The sequence below is a fragment of the Phyllopteryx taeniolatus genome, chromosome 10 (assembly GCF_024500385.1).
Source record: "Phyllopteryx taeniolatus isolate TA_2022b chromosome 10, UOR_Ptae_1.2, whole genome shotgun sequence".
Taxonomy (NCBI): domain Eukaryota; kingdom Metazoa; phylum Chordata; class Actinopteri; order Syngnathiformes; family Syngnathidae; genus Phyllopteryx; species Phyllopteryx taeniolatus.
Genome location: NC_084511.1, coordinates 18,233,640 through 18,255,138, shown reverse-complemented (window position 1 = coordinate 18,255,138; position 21,499 = coordinate 18,233,640). Strand labels below are relative to the sequence as shown.

Here is a 21,499-nt window from a genome sequence, read left to right as displayed (position 1 = left end):
AACAAACTTGATTATTTTGTACAAATGTGATAGATATTTGGAATGGTCATCTCGTTAATCTGTGTAGCCTGCACTTATCCTTCCTAGAATTTTAGTTGGATGCATAAAGCAAGGGTGGCTGCTTGCTGCTGCTCTAAGCAATTGTTGCGATTAAATCATGGACATTACTTGTTTTAAAACAGAAAATAAATATGCACAGATCAGAGAATGAAAAACATTTTTTAATCATTTTTATTTTATTTTTACTCCACATGCAGGTTTAGGCTCTGCCTCCCCTGACGACACGTCCCCAAAACCCTGATGTGGCCAATGAGCATGCAGATGAGCTTCCCTGATATGGATTGAGATCTGGAACAACATACATTATGCATGTTTTTCAAAGTCAAGCACAGGTTTGATTGATGCTGTCAGATTGATATTCTTATATTTGTTTACAGTGGGAGGAAAAAAATCTGTGAAATGCTGTGGTATGACCTCATGAGCTATTCACACCAGACATCCCAGGAATCTTGCTGAACTGCAACTGTTTTGTAAAGAGGAATGGTCCAAAATTCATCCTGCAGCACATCTGATCTGCAACTACAGGAAACGTTTGGTTGATGTTATCGCTACCAAAGGAGGATCGAGCAGTTATTAAACCCAAGAGTTCACTTACTTTTTTCTCCTTGTCCTGTGAATCGTTAGTTATGCTTTATATAAATGTAAAATTGCTATTGGTTTAAACATTGTGTGCTATTGGTTTAAACAGACTGTTTATTCTTATTTAGATGAAGATCAGACTACATTTTATGACAAGTTCATGCATAAATTTACGAAATTCCAAAGCCTTCACATACTTTTTCCTCCCAATGTATATTATGACTGCGTGTAGTTTGAAGTTATGTAGAGAAACACTCCGTCCTTCTCAGAAGGGTTTCTATTTTTTCTTTACTAGGCAACCCACAGAAAATACATAAATACAGACAAAAACATGCCACACATTGGGACATGAATAGGAATTTAAAGCACCTCAGTCAGTATTAATGAGAATATTTGATACAGCCCTCTTTTTCGATCGTGTAAGAGTAATTACTGTTGTGTACTGACTCATTCTCAAATCCAATATAGTAGGTTGTCGATGAGACGAGTTCCGCCTAATAGGCAACACATTTCTTTTTTTTCTGTTAGTAGGTTGTCGATGAGACTAGTTCCGCCAGATAGGCAACACATTTCTTTTTCTTTTTGTAATGCTCTATTCTCCACCTTTTCAATGATGACCTAAATACAGACGTGTTACTTAAGGTCACAGCAGACCTCGCTAACGATAGGTTAGAGCTATAACAAATCAGGTTTTCATGTTGAGTCTGCCATTCCACCCCCTCGCGGATATATCTTGGTTTGGGAATTCCCTCCACTGTGTCACACACACAACACGCTTGAGGTTTAAAGGAATAACCTTTCACCAGAATTGACAAAACGCATGCGACTATGATCACATGTATAGTCCCTAGGTCTTTAGTATTCAATCAAAATTATCTATAAACTATGTTATGAAACTCGGCTGCGAAGGGTTTCACAACAGGGATGTCGTCGAGCTGCTTAGCCAATCAGCACCTTCGCTGCAAAGTCACGTGGTCATTATTTATGTAATGTGATGGTGTAACACAGAAACCTGAAATTGTGCTCGGTGTACGTAGTATTGAGTAAAAGGGGTTAATTCGCGGACCGAGGCGCCCACGAGTACAATACCGAACATATTCCGGTCGGTTTGTGGAGTCGTTGGTTGCTTTTGTATCGGTGGGAGAAGCGGCGCACTCAAAAGAGGCTGAGTTTTGTCTTTACCTGATGGAGAGGGAAACACTTCATGGTTAGCAAATACTGTAATATTATATCAACGTGGACGAGTTGGCTGAGAACTGCATCGTTAGATAAGCAAAGACGATGTTTGCAGCGGCGATAAACTAGTGGCTAAGTCGAGCACAGCTAACGGGTTCAAGGTAGCCGTTGGCCGTGATAGTCATATGGTGAATGACAGACACTCGAGGAGGAAAGTCTTCCCGTGTGCTAGGCTTTAAGAGGAAGAGCATTTATCGCAGCGGGATATTGTGCTGACACAACAGCAACACGATGGAGCTGCTGGAGTGCCGAATCTGCCTCTTCCCGATGTGGGAGCCGGTGACCATTACCTGCGGTCACACCTTCTGCAGGAGGTGCGCGGGGACCTACCTGCCGTCTAAATGCCCAGCCTGCAAAGAGAGGTTCAAACAGAGAGACATGAGAAACGCAAAGAACAACGTTTTGCTCATCCGTGTCATTGAAAAGTGCTGCCCAGACGACGCAAAGATTAAGCGTCACTTACAGGAGAAACTTCGTGCGAAGCAGTATAAGGAAGCTTTACGCGTCGCCAACGACGGAATACAGCAAGGTAAGGCATATATACTTTGCAACACTCTTAACTTTTGGGGTCATTATTTGCTTTCTGAACTTTAGCCTGTCTTTAAAAAGGCCCATACAATAGCGCTCATCAAAGCATCACAGTGTCACATTACAGGACTACAACTCAAAGCTCACATCATTTTTGCCTCGAGGTGCTAAATAACCAGAACATGCCATCCTAAAACACTGCTATGATGCAGAGCTCATAGACTATATAATCTGACATTTTTCAGATTTTGGGGTTGGGGAAATCTTTCACATCTTCATGTTTAAAGTCAATGTATTTTATGCACCAGTAATGAAGTGGGCCTATATAGGGGCAACCTCCACCATCATGTTTAAAGTCAATGTATTTTATGCACCAGTAATGAAGTAGGCCTATATAGGGGCAATCTCCACCATCATTTCACCTACTTTTTTTGGCCTCAGCATGCCAATGAATGAACACGTTTGTAGGTCCAGTTAAATAATAATAATAATAATAGTAATTCATTCATTTTCCGTACTGCTTATCCTCACTAGGGTCGTGGGCGTACTGGAGCCTATCCCAGCTGACTCTGGGCGAGAGGCGGGGTACGCCCTAAACTGGTCGCCAGGCAATCGCAAGGCAATTACTACTACTAATAATAATAATAATGATAATTGCCTACTTGGCACCGGTACCATATCAGGCACTGGTTATGCTTGACTCTCCTTCTTACGAAAATGTAATGCAAGTTTTCTTTCTTTTGTAATCCTGATTTCTACATCATGAGCAGGTATGTATAATTGCAAAGTGTGGGTGGGACCTACTACATTATATAACTTGAATAACAGCCACATGACTAGTATGGCAGCCCTTAAGTAACAATTGTACAGTGGGAGGAAAAAGTGAGCTATTCACACCAGATGTCCCAGGAACCTTGCTGAACTGCAACCGTTTTGTCAAGAGGAATGGTCCAAGATTCATCCTGATCATTTTGCATGTCCAATCTGCAACTACAGGGAACATTTGGTTGAGGTTATTGCTGTCAAAAGAGGGTCAATCAGTAATTATATCCGGGGGTTACTTTTCCTCCCTGTCATGTGAATTTTTTTTATTTTTTAATAAAAATATGAAAACATAGACTAGTTTGTGTGGTATTAGCCTCAGCAGACTGTTTACTCTTGTGATTTAGATGAAGATCAGACTACATGACATATTTATGCAGAAGTTTAAGAAATTGCAAAGGGTTCACATACTTGTGCCTCACTCTCTACAATGCGTCTTAACCCTTTTCGCACCATTAATAATAGATATATTTATTAGCTTCACTGCTTTCAGGGGCAGTTTGAATGATTAAAATTGCACAAAGTAGCGAGGAGTTAAGATAATTTGAAATAAGCATGCGCCGTGGTGTCACCAGTGTTCCTCCTCGTCTTAAAAGGGTTAAAATGCTGGTCTTCTGGATTTTTCAGGTGATGCATAACCCTTTATTGTTGTGTAAATATTTTTATATCAGAGTGCATCACTCGCTTGGTATATCAAAGGAAACCTTTTATATCACCAGCACATTATGGAGTCTGATTGCAGACTTGAATAGTGCTTACAGACAGAATATTTCAATCTAAATGACCAATTTTATTTAATTCGGAAAATGTTGGAAATTCAGTTTCATGTTTGAAAATGTATTTGTAACCTCATTGTATTTGCTTGATAAGAATGAAGCAAAACAACATGTCTGTAGCTCTATAACGTGCAACCAGGTTTGCACATCACAATGTGTAAATAAATGTTTATTTATATTATTTTATTTTTTATTTTTCCCCTTGCTCTAATATGTCACTCTTTTCATCTTTAGTTCCAGAAGACCTGAGTCTGAGGTTCTACAGAGCTGAAGCCAACTGTGGCCTACTGCGTTTCTCTGATGCTCTGGCGGACCTTGACTACCTCTGCTGTCTTCGGCCGAAATGGACTGAGGTGACATGGATATCACCTTCCCTGGCAAAATCTGATGAAAACCAGTAGAAGAACTAAATAAAAAGTCTGCCTTTACCAAGATAATAGATGAAAGATGATAATGCTTAGTTTTTGATTGATACTGTCAGAGAGGTACAGCATTAGTTTGACAATAGGTTTATTATTCTGCTTGTGGTTTGTCGTGGCATAGGATTTAGCTGCATCATCCTGAGGTATGCCCCTCTCTTGTAGCTAGATGAGGTAGCCAAAATATGATGGTATTATGCAGCGAGGTTGTAAAAACTACCACACTGAGTAATAATGGTACATTTAAAAGTAATTGCATATGTTAAAATTTAAAGTTTTCATGATTATCCTTGTAAAGTCATCCAATTTGATATACTGTAGCTCATGCTTTGGATCTCACTGGTTTTTCCAGATATGTTCCTAATGTTGTGGTCTATGTTTGTTTTTCCACTCAAAAAGAAGACATAGTCTCGTTTATTTCTCTCTAGTTTCATATTTTTCTGATGATACTATTGTTTCCTTTTGTCACTGACGGTATGCAAACAACTGCTCATTTCACAACCTCATATGCGGTGGGGGGAAATGTTTTGTGAAATCAGTTTTTTTCTGTTAAATGGATTATATAATTTCCTTGAGTCACATGCCAAACCACTGCAATGAGAACCTGTAATGCAGTAATTCACTTATGCAGGCAGTGATACGCTGTTCATGCTCTTCTGTGTCCACAGGGCTTTTTTCGTAAAGGGAACATACTGTTGGAAATGGCTCAGCAGACAGAATCCCTCATTCAGTTTCACCATTGCCTCAAACTTCAAGCGGACTTTTTTCCTGCTAAGAATCAGATCAAAAAGGTTGTTCACCCCACCCGTTACTATGTAAAGTAAAACACATAAATGAGCATTTGCCTTGCCAAATGGTAAACCACAATTTTCATAATGTCGATCTTCATGTTTAAACTACTGAATGTGCAATATTTTAGACGATACTGGAGCCATAAATTCTTAGTATTGAACCTATCTTTCCATCCCTGCCTTGTAGGCAAGACCACAAACAAACATTACAATTATTTGTAGTCGTACATACTGTTGTGGACCTCGGATATATTTTGTTATTTGTCATACACTTTTTTTTGTATTGTCTCAAAATTTAATGTAGCTGTAATAGTATATGTATTAAAATTGCAGATCTTGGAGGCAGAGGGCATCTTGGTGCCAGAGGAAGTATCCCGCATCATGCAGGTGTTGACTGATTACTTGAAGGCTTCCTACCCCATTGTAAGCCTCAGTGGCACCCAGGTAACACACCCTGAGGGTCTCACACATCCACATGGTGATGCAGAGGGCAAAGAGAGGAGAGAGGCATCCCAGGTGTGTGCTGCAGATGGGATGAGGAGAAGAATGCTTGCATGGTGGGAGGTGTTTGCTTGCAATCTTGAAGTTGTAAAACGGTTTCTTTAGAGCTCCAAAGCGAAGCACGATACCAGCAACGAGTGCTGCCTGAGCCTCTGCCAAGCTGTCTCCTTCCTCCCTGCCAGTGAAGATGATAAGGAAATGATGAAAACAAAGGAGGATGTGAATTGCACAGGTACAGTGGCAACTACAGTAAACACAGTCTGTCTCATTTGACATCTTAATCATCAAGATTCATTGCTTTATGACCCAAAACGTACGGCATTCAGAAATTGTGTATTTTTGTTAAAATTCACTACAAATAGTAATTTATGTTTCTTGGTGCATAAACTTTCATCTCAGGTGCCAGTTTACACCGCAGAGATAAAACTCTGAGCGTACTGACTGTGTCAGACTTTGAATGCCCTCTCTGCATCAGGTCAGCGTCCTGTTCTCTCAAAATAATATTAGTCTCATGGTTGTCTGTCAAGTAGATAATATAATTTCTCTCTATAGACAGTGTGTTTTGATCATTTTATATATTTGTATATGAAACCCAATTCTAATGAAGTTGGGACATTGTGTAAAATGTAAATAAAAACAAAATACAACGATGAGCAAATCCTTTTCAGCCTATATTCAATTCAGTACAGTACAAAGAAAAGGTATTTAGTGATCACACTGACAAATGTTGTTTTTGTTTGCAAATATTCACTCATTTTATATTTGATGCGTGCAACATGTTCCAAATAAGCTGGGACGGGGGGAGCAAAAGTTAAGGAATTCCCCCAAAACATTCCACAGGTGAACAGGTTAATTGGGAACAGGTGAGTGTCATGATTGGGTATAAAAGGAGCATCCTAGAAAGGCTCAGTTGTTCACAAGCAAGGATGGGCTGAGGTTCACTACTTTGTGAACAACAGTATCAGCAAATAGTCCAACAGTTTAAGAACAACATTCCTCAACATACAGTTGCAAGGGATTTAGTGATTTCATCATCTGCGGTCCATAATACCATCAAACGATTTTGAGAATCTGGAGAACTCTGCATATAAGCGGCAAGTCCAAAAATTAACATTGAATGCCCGTGACCTCGATCCTTCAGGCGGCACTGCATTAAAAACCAGCATCATTGCGTGAAGATTATTGCCACGTGGGCTCAGGAACATTTCAGAAAACTGTTGTCAGTTTACAGGTAAAACTCTACCATGCAAAGTGAAAGCAATATATTAACAACATCCAGAAATGCCACCAGCTTCTCTGGGCCTGAGCTCAATCTGAGATGGACTGACGCAAAGTGGAAAAGTGTGCTGTGGGTCTGACTAGTGCACATTTCAAATTATTTATGGAAATCATGGACGTTGTGTCTTCTGGGCTGGAGGACAGGTTTTGGAGCAACATGCTGCCATCCAAGCAATACAACAATTAGTGCCCCGAGTTTCCAAATGCTTTTTGAGTGTTGTTAAATGGAAAGGTGATGTAACAAAGTGGTAAACGTGCCCCTCTGCCAGCTTTTTTGGAACTTGTTGTAGGCATCTAATTAAAAATGACTGAATATTTGCTAAGAAACCCAGAGTTTATCAGTTTGAACATTAAATATCTCATTTTTGTAGTACATTTAATTGAATATAGGTTGAAAAGAATTTGCAAATTTGTATTCTGTTTTATTTACATTTTACACTACATCCCAACTTCATTGAAATTGTGGTATGTATTTTAAAGGTTGTTTCATGAGCCAGTTACCACTCCATGTGGTCACACTTTCTGTAAAAACTGCATAGAGAGGAGTCTGGACCACAACCTCCGCTGTCCACTCTGCAAGCAACCGCTACAAGAGGTAACGATAATGTACCGTATACATTGCTGTCTTAGTTTACTTTCATTATGAATGTTTTTTAACAGCACTTGAGACCTAAACATGGGTCAAAATAACTATCGTTCTTCTCTTTTCATTTATTTGCAGTACTTGAAAAATAGGAAGTACAACGTCACAGTTGTGGTTCTGGACATCATAGACTGCCTTTTCCCCTCACAGTTGGCTGAAAGGAAACAAATCCATGAGGCTGAGATGGCTGAACTGTCAAAGTAGTTACCATTAAATGAAACCTCATAGAATATTGTATAATCTGCATTTTAAATTGATCCCAGATACAAATTTACTTCTTAACACTTTTTCTCTCATGTGATGTTGTCAAGTTATTGTTGCCTGTCTCTCTATCTATCCTTTACAGCCTGACAAAGGACATCCCTATATTTGTTTGCACTGTGGCCTACCCAGGTGTGCCGTGCCCGCTACACATCTTTGAGCCTCGATACCGACTGATGATGCGTCGCTGCATGGAGACAGGAACTAAGAAGTTTGGCATGTGCAGTTACGAACATGGCAAGGGGTATGTATGCCAAACACACAAATTCACTATTTTAACCGTAACATTTAAGAACACTTTTATTCTTCTTTATACTCACAGTAAAGGACAACAGTTGGAGATAGAGGCTAAATAATGCCTGTCAGTGATATGCACGCAGACAGCACAGTGGAAAACATTTAAACCAGTCATATGTGACCCTGAGGGGGTAGAAAATAGCAGCAGGCTAACCAATCTGCTAAGCGATCTGCTATGCTTTTGCATCCCTCACAAATATTCTGCTAGTTTTACTTTGCTCACAATAATGGAATAGGAATCACAATCTGAAACATAAACAAGCAACAATTTTTTAATTCAATTTTTTTTTCATTTCTATCTACAGTTTACAGTATATTGTGGCTACGGAAAGGTTCAGCCTTGATCTCCCTCAACAAGAGAATTGAAATGCATTCCTATTTGTTAAATTTTCAAAGGAAAGACTCATTGGGCCTCATTCACTAACTGCATAAGCACAGATTTGTGCTTAAATCGTGCATACGCACGTTTGAAGCACAAATCTGCGATTCATCAATATGTTCGTACTTGTTTTTGTTTGTACTCTGCGAACAAGTTTAGAACCTCCTCAGACCATGTGTATGCACAAATATAGGATCAGCTTTTGAAAAAATGTCAGATAGACATCTTTTACCCAAGTTGGACAATGTGTTGGAACTACAGTCATTGATAAAAACCATAATTACTTTCACGATAATAACTCAAACCAGGAATTTGCTAATGCGTTGAGCCTATCCCAGCTATCTTCGCCAGAGGTGGGGTACACCCTGAACTGGCGCCAGCTAAATGCAGGGCACAAACAAACGACCATTCTCACTCACATTCACACCGATGGGCAATTGAGAGTCTTCAATTAACCTACAAGCATGTTTTGGGGATGTGGGAGAAAACCCACACAGACATGGGGAGAACATGCAAACTCCACACAGATGAGGCCAGATTTGAACCCAGGTCCTCAGAACTATGAGGCAGATGTGGTAACCAGTCACCCACCGTGCCGCCTCTTCGAAAATGTGATTCATATATTTTTCTGTGATTCTGCATGTGTATATGTGATGTAAATTGATCTATTTGCTCACACACCGCCGCTGGTGTGGTTGAATTGTGACATAAAGTAATCCCTCGTTTATCGCGGGGGTTGGGTTCCGGACCACCCCCACAATAGGTGAAATCGGCGAAGTAATGCCCACATGTTTTGGAGATTATTCATAGATATTTTAAAGATGTATAATCATCCACAGACTGGTATTAATCTTCCATACTCTTATAAACACTGTCCATCCTCTTACCCGGTAAGCAACTTTTAAACTCTTAAACATACAGAAATGCACAGTTTTATTGGAGACTATGTGCATTTTATTCAGTGTAATGTATGTTTTAATGAAATTTTCTTGATACAGTTTTAATGCTTTAGGCTAAGAAGCATTTATTTTACAACAAAAAATTACTGCATTCTCTCAAAATCCTGCAATTTATTTTATGCGGGCTACGAATATGAAAAACAATTCACAATGCACTAAATCCTAAATAAGAAAAAAAACTAAATAGGTGAACCGCAATGTAGCGAGAGAACATGCTGATCGGCATATGGCTCATATATTTTCTGATGCTTCAACGCTAATTTCATGTATTTGATCAACTACAATTTAGGGCTGGGCGACATGAAATTAATATCACGGTATAAGTATAATCCCTTCACAGTAACGTTATATATCACAATGTAGCTGGTTAAAAAGAACGGTGCTGACAGCGCCGCGATCAGACATGCATGAGCCATTTTTTTTATACGGAGCCCGATATGATGACATCATCAATAAGAATTATGGCGATTGGTTGGTTAAGCCCAATTCTGTATCATCAGCCAAATTTATACCGTGTATACTCAGCACCCCTACTACAAATGCCTCTTTGCTGTGCTGTATTTATTCCATCCATCCATCCATCAATTTTCTGAGCCGCTTATCCTCACAAGCGTCGCGGGAGTGCTGGAGTCTATCCCAGCTATCATCGGGCAGGAGGCGGGGTACACCCTGAACTGGTTGCCACCCAATCGCAGTGCATTTATTCCTTACTATGTATTTTAACAACATATGCAGAGCCATTTTCGGCTCTTGAAGTGTTTTTGTATAGGTATATGTATGTTTTGTGCCACATTTTCTATTGTAACTCCAAAATAAATTAAAAATGGTTAACATAATTATTCTATGTTGTCGGTTTGTGTGTGTAGCAAGCTTTCCGATGATACTAACATTTTGAAAATAGGATAAAGATTAAGAAAGATTAAAGTTTTGGATCAGACATCACTTGTAACTTGAACCTCTCACATTGGCTGAGATGCGTCAGACGGATGTCCTTTTATAGGGGAATAGTGGTGCGGTTTATGAAGGTTGCAGGTCGTGTGCGTGAGCTCGTCATTTGGAATGAATTCTGATTCACTAACATACACGCACGGTGTGTGAAGAAAATTGGCCAGTACGCCTGTGTCATGAATCTGATGGTGATTTTGCATATACGCTCAACTTGTGTGCAGACTAACAACATTTCTACGCATTTAATGGTGAATGAGGCCCAATTTTCTTTAGCGTTTTGTCCTGCTCAACACAGTAACAGAGTTAATAACCCGTACATACCATACATTCACTGCACTGTACTAACATGATTAATGTGATTAAAAATGGAGTTCAACAGATATTTTATAAGCACCGAGATAAATATTTACTTCCTGTTGAATGTAATGACTGATCTTAAAAATGGACAAAGCAAAATAGCAATTTCAGAAGGAGAATTCTTGAGAACATTTCCTATTCTGTTCCTTAAAAAAACCTAACTAGTAATATTGTATAACGGTAGAATGGCAAATCCAATTTTTACCCGCTCATGTTCATGGTCATGGGTGAACCGGAACCTCTTCTACTAATGTTGGGTGAAAGGCCAATTCCACATGGAACTGGTTTCTAGTCACTCACAGGGCACATTTAGACAAACAAATATTCACACCTACAGGCATTTAAGAGTCTACAATTAACCTAACTGTTTTTGGATTGTGGGCGGAAACTGTCACAAGCGTGAGGAGTTGGTGCAAACACTAGGAATACCCCTTTCAATCTGAGCCGATGTCAGTGTTGGTTTGGTGTTAGTGCCAGTGCTCAGTTTGGTTCAAGTTGCGCATTCCTAAATGCCAGTTCGGCTTCACACTGACAAAGAGCCAGTCCAGAGCTACGTTAGTAATTTAATGTCTCTACTGTATACCACTGTTTGTTTCTCAGTTTACAAAGTAGAGCGCATGTTTGTTGGCTTCTTCCCAAAGAAGTGCCAGTCAAAAATCAAATAACCAGTGCTAATTTTAGCTGTTGCTCCCAACCAATACTGGCGCTAGCTCAGTGTCAAAGGAGTAAGCCAGAGCCATGATCCGAACCCAGAACCATCTGGCTGTGAGCCAGTCGTGCTAACCACATGCGCTACTGTAATGCGAATTTTATATTTGAAATTGATTTGATAAGAAACAATTATTTCCCTGAAAGCCCCCATCCATTGTGTCACTTCATCATCATACCCTTTATCTGCCTTTTTGATAGTTGAAGCCCACACAACTTGTTGCTTGTTTTGGGATGCTTTATCTAAAATTTTCAGCTCTGTCTATCTTTAGCTATGTTAAAAAAGTGGTTCCCAAACTTTTTCTGGGGCTACATTTTTTTGGCTGTGACACTTTGTTACAGAAAGTGGACACAATTGCTCAAGATGTGTTCATGTTGCACTCCCGGACTCAGTTTGGGTACATAAATACAGGACAAAGGGGAAGTGCTTGTATTAAGAGCAAGCACTCTTTTGTACAGAATCATTTATATTACAATTCCAATGAAGTTGGGACTTTGTGTTACACATAAATAAAAACAGAATACAATGATTTGCAAATCATGTTCAACCTATATTTAATTGAATACACTACAAAGACAAGATATTTAATGTTCAAACTGATAAACTTTGTTTTTAGCAAATAATCATTAACGTAAAATTTTATGGCTGCAACAGGTTCCAAAAAAGCTGGGACATGTGGCAAAAAAGACTGAGAAAGTTGAGGAATGCTCATCAAACACCTGTTTGGAACATTCCACAGGCGAACAGTCTAATTGGGAACAGGTGGGTGCCATGATTGGGTATAAAAGGGGCTTCCCATTCACAAACAAAGAAGGGACGAGGTTCACCTCTTTGTGAACAAGTGCGTGAGAAAATAGTCGAACAGTTTAAGGACCATGTTCCTCAACGTACAATTGCAAGGAATTTAGGGATTTCATCATCTACGGTCGATAATATCATCAAAGGGTCCAGAGAATCTGGAGAAATCACTGCATGTAAGCGGCAAGGCCGAAAACCAACATTGAATGCCCGTGACCTTCGATCCCTCAGGCGGCACTGCATCAAAAACCGACATCAATGTGGAAAGGATATAACCACATGGGCTCAGGAACACTTACGAAAAACAATATCAGTAAATACAGTTCCGCGCTACATCTGTAAGTGCAACTTCAAACTCTACTATGCAAAGCAAAAGCCATTTATCAACAATACCCAGAAACTCCGCCGACTTCTCTGGGCCTGAGCTCATCTAAGATGGACTGATGCAAAGTGGAAAAGTGTTCTGTGGTCCGACAAGTCCACATTTCAAATTGTGTTTGGATATTGTGGACATAGTGTCCTCCGGGCCAAAGAGAAAAGGAACCATCCGAACTGTTATGGACGTAAAGTTCAAAAGCCAGCATCTGTGATGGTATGGGGCTGTGTCAGTGCCAATGGCATGGGTAACTTACACATCTGTGAAGGCACCATTAATGCTGAAAGGTACATACAGGTTTTGGAGAAACATATGCTGCCATCCAAGCAACGTCCTTTGGACGCCCCTCCTTATTTCAGCAAGACAATGCCAAACCACATTCTGCACATGTTACAACAGCGTGGCTTGGTAGTAAAAGAGTGCGGGTACTAGACTGGCCTGCCTGCAGTCCAGGCCTGTCTCCCATTGAAAATGTGTGGCGCATTATGAAACGTAAAATATGACAACGGAGACCCTGGACTGTTGAACAGCTGAAGCTGTACATCAAGCAAGAATGGGAAATAATTCCACCTTACAAAGCTTTAACATTTAGTGTCCTCAGTTCCCAAACGTTTATTGAATGAAGATGATGTAACAGTGGTAAATATGACCCTGTCCCAGCTTTTTTGGAACGTGTTGCAGCCATAAAATTCTAAGTTAATGATTATTTGCTAAAAACAATAAAGTTTATCAGTTTGAACATTAATTTGTGTTGTCTTTGTAGTGTATTCAATTAAATATAGGTTGAACATGATTTGCAAATCACCGTATTCTGTTTTTATTTATGTTTAACACAATGTCCCAACTTCATTGGAATTGGGGTTGTACTTGAATCGCTCCATGCCAAAAATAAGATGAATATAGTCACTACAGAATATTCACCATCTCTCCTTTGCTTTTTCAAAGGTTTGCAGACTATGGTTGCATGCTGGAAATTCTTAGCCTGGAACTACTGCCTGATGGGCGGTCCTACGTGGACAGTGTGGGGAGCAACAGATTCAGAGTCTTAAAAAGAGGCCTAAGGGATGGCTACCACACTGCTGATATTGAATATCTTGAGGATATCAAGGTATGACTTGCTCAACGAGTTCTTGTTCTATGCTCAGAATTTATGGAATCTATACTACTGTTTATCACTTGCACTTTTATACAGGTCGAAGGGAGTGAATTGGAACTCCTGCAGCGTCTCCACGACAGTGTCTATCAACAGGCTCAGGACTGGTATCAGCGTCTTGGCAGCCGCATGAAAGAGCAGATCAACAGGCAGTATGGTACCATGCCTAGTATTGAGGAGAACATTCAGGTAGGAGCTTTCGACGTAAGTGTGAATCGACATTCACCGAACATTTCGTAAGGTACTGTTCTGTACCATACAACCCATCCAATATAGTTGGATTAACAGGCTACAATTGTTCATACCATGTCTAAATATTGAGTTAAAGGGCATTTTTATTAAATGAATGTTTATACAAGGAAGTGACCAAAAGCATGTAAGATATTGTGTTATAAGTATTAAAATGTTACGAGGTTTTCATTAATTTATACATACTATATGGACAAAAAGCTTCTATGACTGAACTTATTCAAACTCTTTCTCAATACAGGCATAACCAATGTTCTAACGTAAGAGTAGAATGCTTTGTTTTTAGTAGGGCTGCAAATAATGATTATTTTAATAATTGGTTAATCTGTCAATTTAGTTTGTCCATTAATTGATGAATTGGATGGAAATAAAATCCACACCATTGTTCAAAAACAGGACATAATTTCAAATTGAGAGTGCAGAAAATGCACAAATGTAAATTGATTTGATTCAATTACTGGTTTGCTCCATAATAGAAGATAGGCAAAAACATTTATTTTCCAATGTAAAAGCAGATGTTTGCAAAAGTCTTATTTTTATTCAACACAAAAATATTCAGTTTCCTTTCATCGAGGGCCTCATCAAGGACCTGATTTACTGTCGAGAGGCTGAAATGAGAATCTTGTGTCAATTCAGCCACAAGATACCCATTTAACAAATTCACTTCAACTCAACGTCGCCAGCAGATGAATAATTTAGGTCTTAAATGTAAAAGCTGTATTCCAATATCTGCCTATAACTGACACTGTCAGCAAGGTATTTATTCCCTAGTGGAGCAAAGTATTAGAAATATTATTATACAGTATAACTCAGACCATGAATAATACTGACAAAAATGTCTCAATGGTATAAGGATTTTTCTGCTCTTGCCAAATTAAGAAATGAATGATGCATAATTGTAATTGCTTAGATCTTTTGGTATGGTTTATGTATATTAATTGATGCTCAAGTGCTTGTATCTTTTCACTCCAGGTTATACACACTGTGTGCGCATTACATGACATATGATGTATTTATTATATTTTTCCAGGCCTCATCCAATGGTCCAGCCTGGTGCTGGTGGCTGCTGTCTGTCCTCCAGCTGGACCCTGTATATCAAACCACAGTCCTCTCCCTCTCCTTGCTAAAAGACCGTCTAGGTCACCTACGCCTCATCCTCGAGTACTTCTCTCAGAGCTAAACACAGCATTGTGGTGGAATTACTGAGATAAAATGCTGAGGGTCAAATATTATGTACAATACTTACAAAATACTAGTGAAGCTAAGAAGTACTGAGTTCACTTTTGTCACAATTTTTGGGATTAACTACTCTGAAATACAAAGGGACTGTTTTAATGTCACTGCTCAAAGCCAAATCACATGGACAAAACCATAAAATACAAATTTCATAACAAAACCTGAAAAAGTTATTTAAAGCTATCAATCCTTTTTTCCCTTTTCTTTTAAAAATAAATAAATAAATAAATAAATAAGAGTAATTTCAACACACACTTGCAAGCCTTCACAGTGTCTTTGGCACATTCTTGTCGTTTCCAGCTAAACCATAGCCACAGAGCAAATGAAAATTAAGCCATTTACCCATGTTATGAATAATCTGAGGCTTAAAATATGTAGACAACAGTTCAATTTTCAAGGTACCATGTCAGGAAAAAAAAAATAGCTCTAGAGGTCGCTGTGTCCTCTTTTCTTTTCATGCAAATCAATTAATCAAACTTTATTTGCACAGCACCTTTCATAAATTTAATGCAACTCTAAGTACTTTACATGAATTAAAATCGCTCCCACCTGCTGCTTGTCCACAAGGACACAATGACTTCTGTCAACTGGCAAACCAGAAAGTTTGAATGTCATGAATTACATTTCCAAATCATAATTAAAATTACAGTGGAATTCAGTAGCAGATGAAGAAGACACGTTTATTCAGGACTAAGCAAAATGAGATTTGGAAAATAAAAAAAATATTCATTGCCAGATAATTTTTGGGCTTTGCAGACCAATTGTCCTATGCTCATGTTTATTTCTTGCTTGTATTCTTGGGCCATGGCAGCCATTTGGTATGGCTCATTTAATACTTTTGAACATCGAAATACCCATGTTTTCGATTAGTGATTGTTAGAATAATAATTTTGCGTCTTGTGTAAACTTGCACCTACTTGAAGGCAATGTTCGCATTAAAGGAAAGCCAACAACCTGGTTGTTAACTATTGTTGGTCACATTGTGGTAGGATTGGTATTTGTTGGATTGTTTCAACAGCGGCGGCACGGTGACCGACTGGTTATAGAGCGTCTACCTCGCAGTTCTGAGGACCGGGGTTCAAGTCCCGGCCATGCCTGTGTGGAGTTTGCATGTTCTCCCCGTGTCTGCGTGGGTTTTCTCCGGGCACTCCGGTTTCCCAAAAACATGCATGAATTGGAAACTCTAAGTTGCCCGTGAGTGCGAATGGTTGTTTGTTTGTATGTGCCCTGCGATTGGCTGGCAACCAGTTCAGGGTGTACCCCGCCGCCTGCCCGATGATAGCTGGGATAGGCTCCAGCACGCCCGCGACCCTCGTGAGGAGAAGCGGCTCAGAAAATGGATGGATGGATGGATGTTTCAGCAGCTGAGTTGGCCAACTTTTATTTATGTGCATGCATTGCCAGTGGACAGGCAGGTACAGGTGTCATTGTTTGTGTCATCTGTAATAAGGATGTATTTATGTAGGTCTACATTGTTTGAAAACATTTTGTTGGTATGGCAACGCACACATCATCATGTCAGCTCCATCTCGGTGCATTCAAAATCCAGTGCTCAGCATCTTGTCCTGAGGGAAAACTGAAAAATGATATGGCCATTGTTTAAGTAGGGATAAATCCCCACTATGGTAATCTACAATACTGCATACAGTACCTGTGGCCCAACAATTGTCCCAGTGCTTTTGTGGGATCTCCTCTGTCATCAGTCATATTGCTTGAGTGCCTTTTGAGTGTTAAAAAAAAAGGTCTTGCGGTGTCTTTATCATAATGACAACAGTCTTTCTGGCATCATTTAATATGGATTAAGTGCTACATCCCATGAATTCCCAAAGCTGTATGTTTTACATTTTTAATTCAGAACAGGCTTAACTGGGTAAAACTACACATTTTTGTTTTCTTTGTTGTTTTAACCTCAAATGTGCCATTCATTGTGTGATTTATAAAAGTACTTACCGGGTTTATGTGTGTTTTGTAACAAAGTTTAAATTAAAATCAAACGTTTAAATCCTGCGCTTTGTATGGTGAATCACACTTCCAGGCTCACTTTTTACATTGTAATAGCTCTACAAGTGTAAAATTTGTTCATGTATATATAAAAGAAACATCTGATCTACATTAATATAGCATATCCCACGAAATGATGACCCATTACAATTGTACGGCACAACTGGGTAACTTTTTTTCTGCTGGGCTGGGAAAATGTACCACTTCTTATGCAGCAAAAACAACCACAGTCCCCCTTTGGTTTTGAAGCCATCTATGACATTGGTCCCGGTGCAAAACTAATAGTTCTGATGGCAATTATTCCTTGGCAGCTTCACCTGACACCTGGCAACACAGTTTAGTCCATTTTTGCCAACCAATCGAGTCAGCTTTATTTCATTACACTTTGTGTTTTGTTTATGAGTCTTATATGTAGTAGTACCAGTTTCCATTGCCATTGAAAAACGCCTTTGAACTGTGTAGGATATTTTGCCTATTTAGATCAGCAATTACACACATTGACTTGTTATCCAGATATTTATCAGTTTAATATGTATCCCCCTTTAATAGGCTTTTGGTGCCATTGCATTCCACTGCTGTCATTAATTGTAATTTTAGCAAGACTCCTGCCCTGCTTTACCTTAACAGGCAACCATTAACTCCCCTATAACAGAACTACGAATTAGCAAAAGTCCTCTCACAAAGTTGTAAACAAAATGTATTTCCCCCTAAATCAGTGTCTGTAAATGTCATTTTCCTTTTTAGGGGAAAGTGCGATGGGGATTTCTTCCCAGGAATGTATGACTATAAATTGTGGGTAATGTGGTTTAATGGTCAGTTGGCCTTCTCAGAGATATGAGTTGCTCACAGTGTGCCCCAGTTTATGTTGGTAGCATGCAGTATGTCAAATTACAGTGCTAATCAATTTTGTGAATTTATGTCCAATTTGTATCCATCCCTCCACTCCAAAACCAAACTGGCTAAAAGATGTTTTCTCTGGATAATATTTGTCTAACATCCCATTTGATAACTTGTTCAATGTTATAAATAAAGCTTTTAAAAGCTCAGTGGCATTTTTTCCCAGGGGTGGAGGGTATTAGTTTTTTATCACAAGCCAAATGGAAATAGTGTGCTCTTTTGCAGTACACCGCATCATTTGGTGCAGCTGAGGACTGATGGCAGCGCAAAAAGCCTCTCACAGATCACCATGGAAACTATTATTGAGAGAACTGGGAAGTTATTCAGCTGCAGAAGAGTAAAACAACGAGAATCATATAATTTCTCGTGACAGGAAATTAAAATTAGCATGATTACAGCGGCTATAGTTGAATAAAGACTGATTGGATAATCCATAGTTGTAGAATGACTGATAAAACCCTTATTGCAAAGACAAATGTGGTATTTTTTTTAGCTTGTCATGCTCCCAAATTCTCTCCTTTTATTGGTTTTAATATGAATCTGGTAATTACTACGAGTTATTTGCTAATCACAACCAACAACTATTTGGAAAGGGTCCCATAATTTTACTCAAGCCATTCTTCCACCAGGGGGCACTCTGTAGCCTTGAAAGAATAGTAATATGTCATACATTGTCATCAATCATACATTATAAACAGAAAACCACCTAATATCAATGTGTGGCTTTTCTGAGCTGAAATGCCTTTATGTCATTGAAATTTCGCCAACAAAAAGAGCCTATCAATTACACAAAGCTAGAATAGAACTCTTTTTGAGGGTGCAATTACCATATTAAGAGTGAGGAAGATCTGAGTAGGTGTGCATGAGCCACACAAGGAGCAAAGCAGTACAGCACAAGTGTTTTCAGCCAACATCCTCTGCATAGGAAGCAGGCAAATGACAAAGAGGTGTCAGTGGCTTCAATGAGGTTCTGTAAAGCAGCTCAGCGTCGACATCAAAGGCCATTACATTCGAAGAAAGCCACAGGTTTTCTCCACTATAATGATCCATGGGCTTGTGCTGACTCCCTGCTTGTGTATGGTTATGACTAAGGATGACAGGCGTTTTGTAGGAGTTATTGTAAAAGGGGGAACTGACTGTGACTGTGTGTGCATGTATGTGTTTGGGTGTTGTTACATTCCTGCTGTTAAACAGCTGACATTTGCTCACTGAGACAGAAATGATGACGAAATCCTTCCTAGAGGGTATATTTTGGATTGGGATGGAATTTGTGGGTGGCAGTGTTTGATAAATGTCAGACTGAGAATTGCAGGAGATTGTTTTAATAGCGGTTCGAAAAGTAAAGGAATATTGAATTATTATTCTTTGTAATTATGGCATAACTCACTGGGGTCTGTCTACAGAAATAGATGAGCCTGTTCTCTGAGATACGATTATTATTTTTTTTATTATTAAACATCTTTGCTTGAATATCAAGCGTGAGTTCAAAATTAAACAATTCACAAACTTTGTATTTGAGGTGAGAATCATTTGACCCTTTTTCAGCAATGAAGGCGACGATGATTAAATGTGGAGGAAGAAGCTCAATTTCGGCTGATATTTGTTTTTTGTTTGTTAGCTAAAAGTTGCTACATTTGTTAAAATGATTAGATATGGTATCTAAAATCTCTAAAAAAAATCCATTTGTTTATTGTATCTACATTGGTATGTTTGCAAAGCGATACTGTCACAAAACACAAAGTCATGAGCCAATTTGTATATACAGTACAGTACTGGTTTGTCTGTAGGCAGGCAGCATTTGCACATACAGCAAGTAAGTTTTTTGGAAACAAAATCAAATTTGTTGGTTGAGAAATAAAAACATAATACATGTTTTCAGTGCAAATTAAAAATGTATAAGTCATTATTCATTATACTTTCATTAATATGCATTTTTTTTCTCAAGATTGATATTCACTTTACTGTACAGTATTGTTCATATTATACTGCACAGCCAGGACAGAGACGTGTACACAAAAAATTCAATTTCCGATACTATGGTCATCATAAACTTTTCCTCTTTGCCATACCCTTCTGGTGGTGGTGGTATTACTTTAAAAAAAAAAACAACAACTAAAAAAGCCAAAGAAAAGCAAAACACTTTGTGAGTCAATCCTTGTGAGATGCCCAGTGAGGTGAAGTCTCACAAAATTTGAAATCATGACATCACACATGAGGATGGTTCAAGCCTAAAGTGTTTGTGCAACATTTGGGACATATTTTTGGGGAGTTCCAAAGCTGTTCATTTCCCCTACAAAGACACACAAACATGATTTGCTGTGGCGCAATAACTAAATAATTAATGTTTGATTAACAGAGGGATGGGATGGCTACACATGCTTTATTTTGCAGTGAGGGAAACTATTTGCCTCTTTGATATACACAATAAACCACTGCAGCAACATTGACTCAGGGTATGTGAGCTAAAGGGATTTAAAAAAATAAACAATTTCGGATTTATCCTGATTTAAAAAAAAACAAAACAAGCAAAGAAAAAGTGGCTGATCAAGATCACCTGCTGAGAGACGGAGTGAAGGGGAAACAGGAAGCAGTGGGGCTCTGCTGGAGACATGATGTCATGCAACCGGCTCACTGGTTCATAGCGTTACCGCCTGTGGTGACACAAACCTGGCTGTTGGGCTTCTTTCATTAAGAAATCTCACTTGTAAAATCAGTATCAAATAGTCTGTGTGTGTGTTGCCAAATAATGTATCTGAAGGGCAAAGAAGCAGAGGTAGCCCAATGTAATAAGATTGACTCCATGTAAAAAGTTTGAAATGTGTCAAAACAATTTTCCAGAGTTAATGAATGATGGTGGGTGTCTCCACCCCCCCCAAAAAAAACAAAAAACACACAAAAAAACTTGATTATATGAACAGCCTAAGGAATGGAGAACTGTCTGGCAAGCTCAATTTGTTTAAAAAAATCCAAACAAAACAAAACAATAATTATACATATCTTTTTAATAAGTCATGTATTATATTTGACTAACACAATCATATGACTAATAACAGTCATTTTTTCTAATAAAATTTCGCTGTAAAGGTTTCTCCTCAAAAATATAAATCCAAAAGACCAATAAAATGCTTGACATTTTACACACAAAGAGTTTATTGAATTGTTTGCAAACTTGACCTTTTGCCTGCTGTTGAATGCTGACATTATCAGTTCTCATAATATGCACTTACACTTTATGGGCAAAAGTAT

The 21,499-nt window shown here is 38.8% G+C and overlaps 1 protein-coding gene across 4 annotated transcripts; it reads left to right on the top strand.

The window, feature by feature from the left end:
* Positions 1-1,220: 1,220 nt before the first annotated feature.
* On the top strand, positions 1,221-18,402 carry lonrf4 (LON peptidase N-terminal domain and ring finger 4). Of its 4 annotated transcripts, none has more exons than XM_061787598.1 (12): positions 1,222-2,404; positions 4,236-4,354; positions 5,089-5,211; positions 5,545-5,655; positions 5,818-5,944; positions 6,112-6,187; positions 7,471-7,585; positions 7,712-7,833; positions 7,980-8,138; positions 13,663-13,825; positions 13,910-14,059; positions 15,150-18,402. In XM_061787598.1, the coding sequence occupies exons 1-12, from the start codon at positions 2,107-2,109 to the stop codon at positions 15,297-15,299; spliced, it is 1,713 nt and encodes a 570-aa protein (XP_061643582.1). In that variant the 5' UTR covers positions 1,222-2,106; the 3' UTR covers positions 15,300-18,402. The 4 variants fall into 4 exon arrangements, with proteins under 4 accessions (XP_061643584.1, XP_061643582.1, XP_061643583.1 ...); XM_061787597.1 differs by having other exon boundaries at positions 1,225-2,404; positions 5,545-5,727; XM_061787600.1 differs by lacking the exon at positions 5,089-5,211 and having other exon boundaries at positions 1,221-2,404.
* Positions 18,403-21,499: the final 3,097 nt, after the last annotated feature.

Excerpts from the sequence above, each read along its gene's own strand:
- lonrf4 (XM_061787597.1), top strand. The coding sequence starts at position 2,107 with ATGGAGCTGCTGGAGTGCCGAATCTGCCTCTTCCCGATGTGGGAGCCG. Across the intron at positions 6,188-7,470 it reads GAATGCCCTCTCTGCATCAG|GTTGTTTCATGAGCCAGTTA; the intron begins GTCAGCGTCCTG and ends TGTATTTTAAAG. Across the intron at positions 7,834-7,979 it reads GAGATGGCTGAACTGTCAAA|CCTGACAAAGGACATCCCTA; the intron begins GTAGTTACCATT and ends TATCCTTTACAG.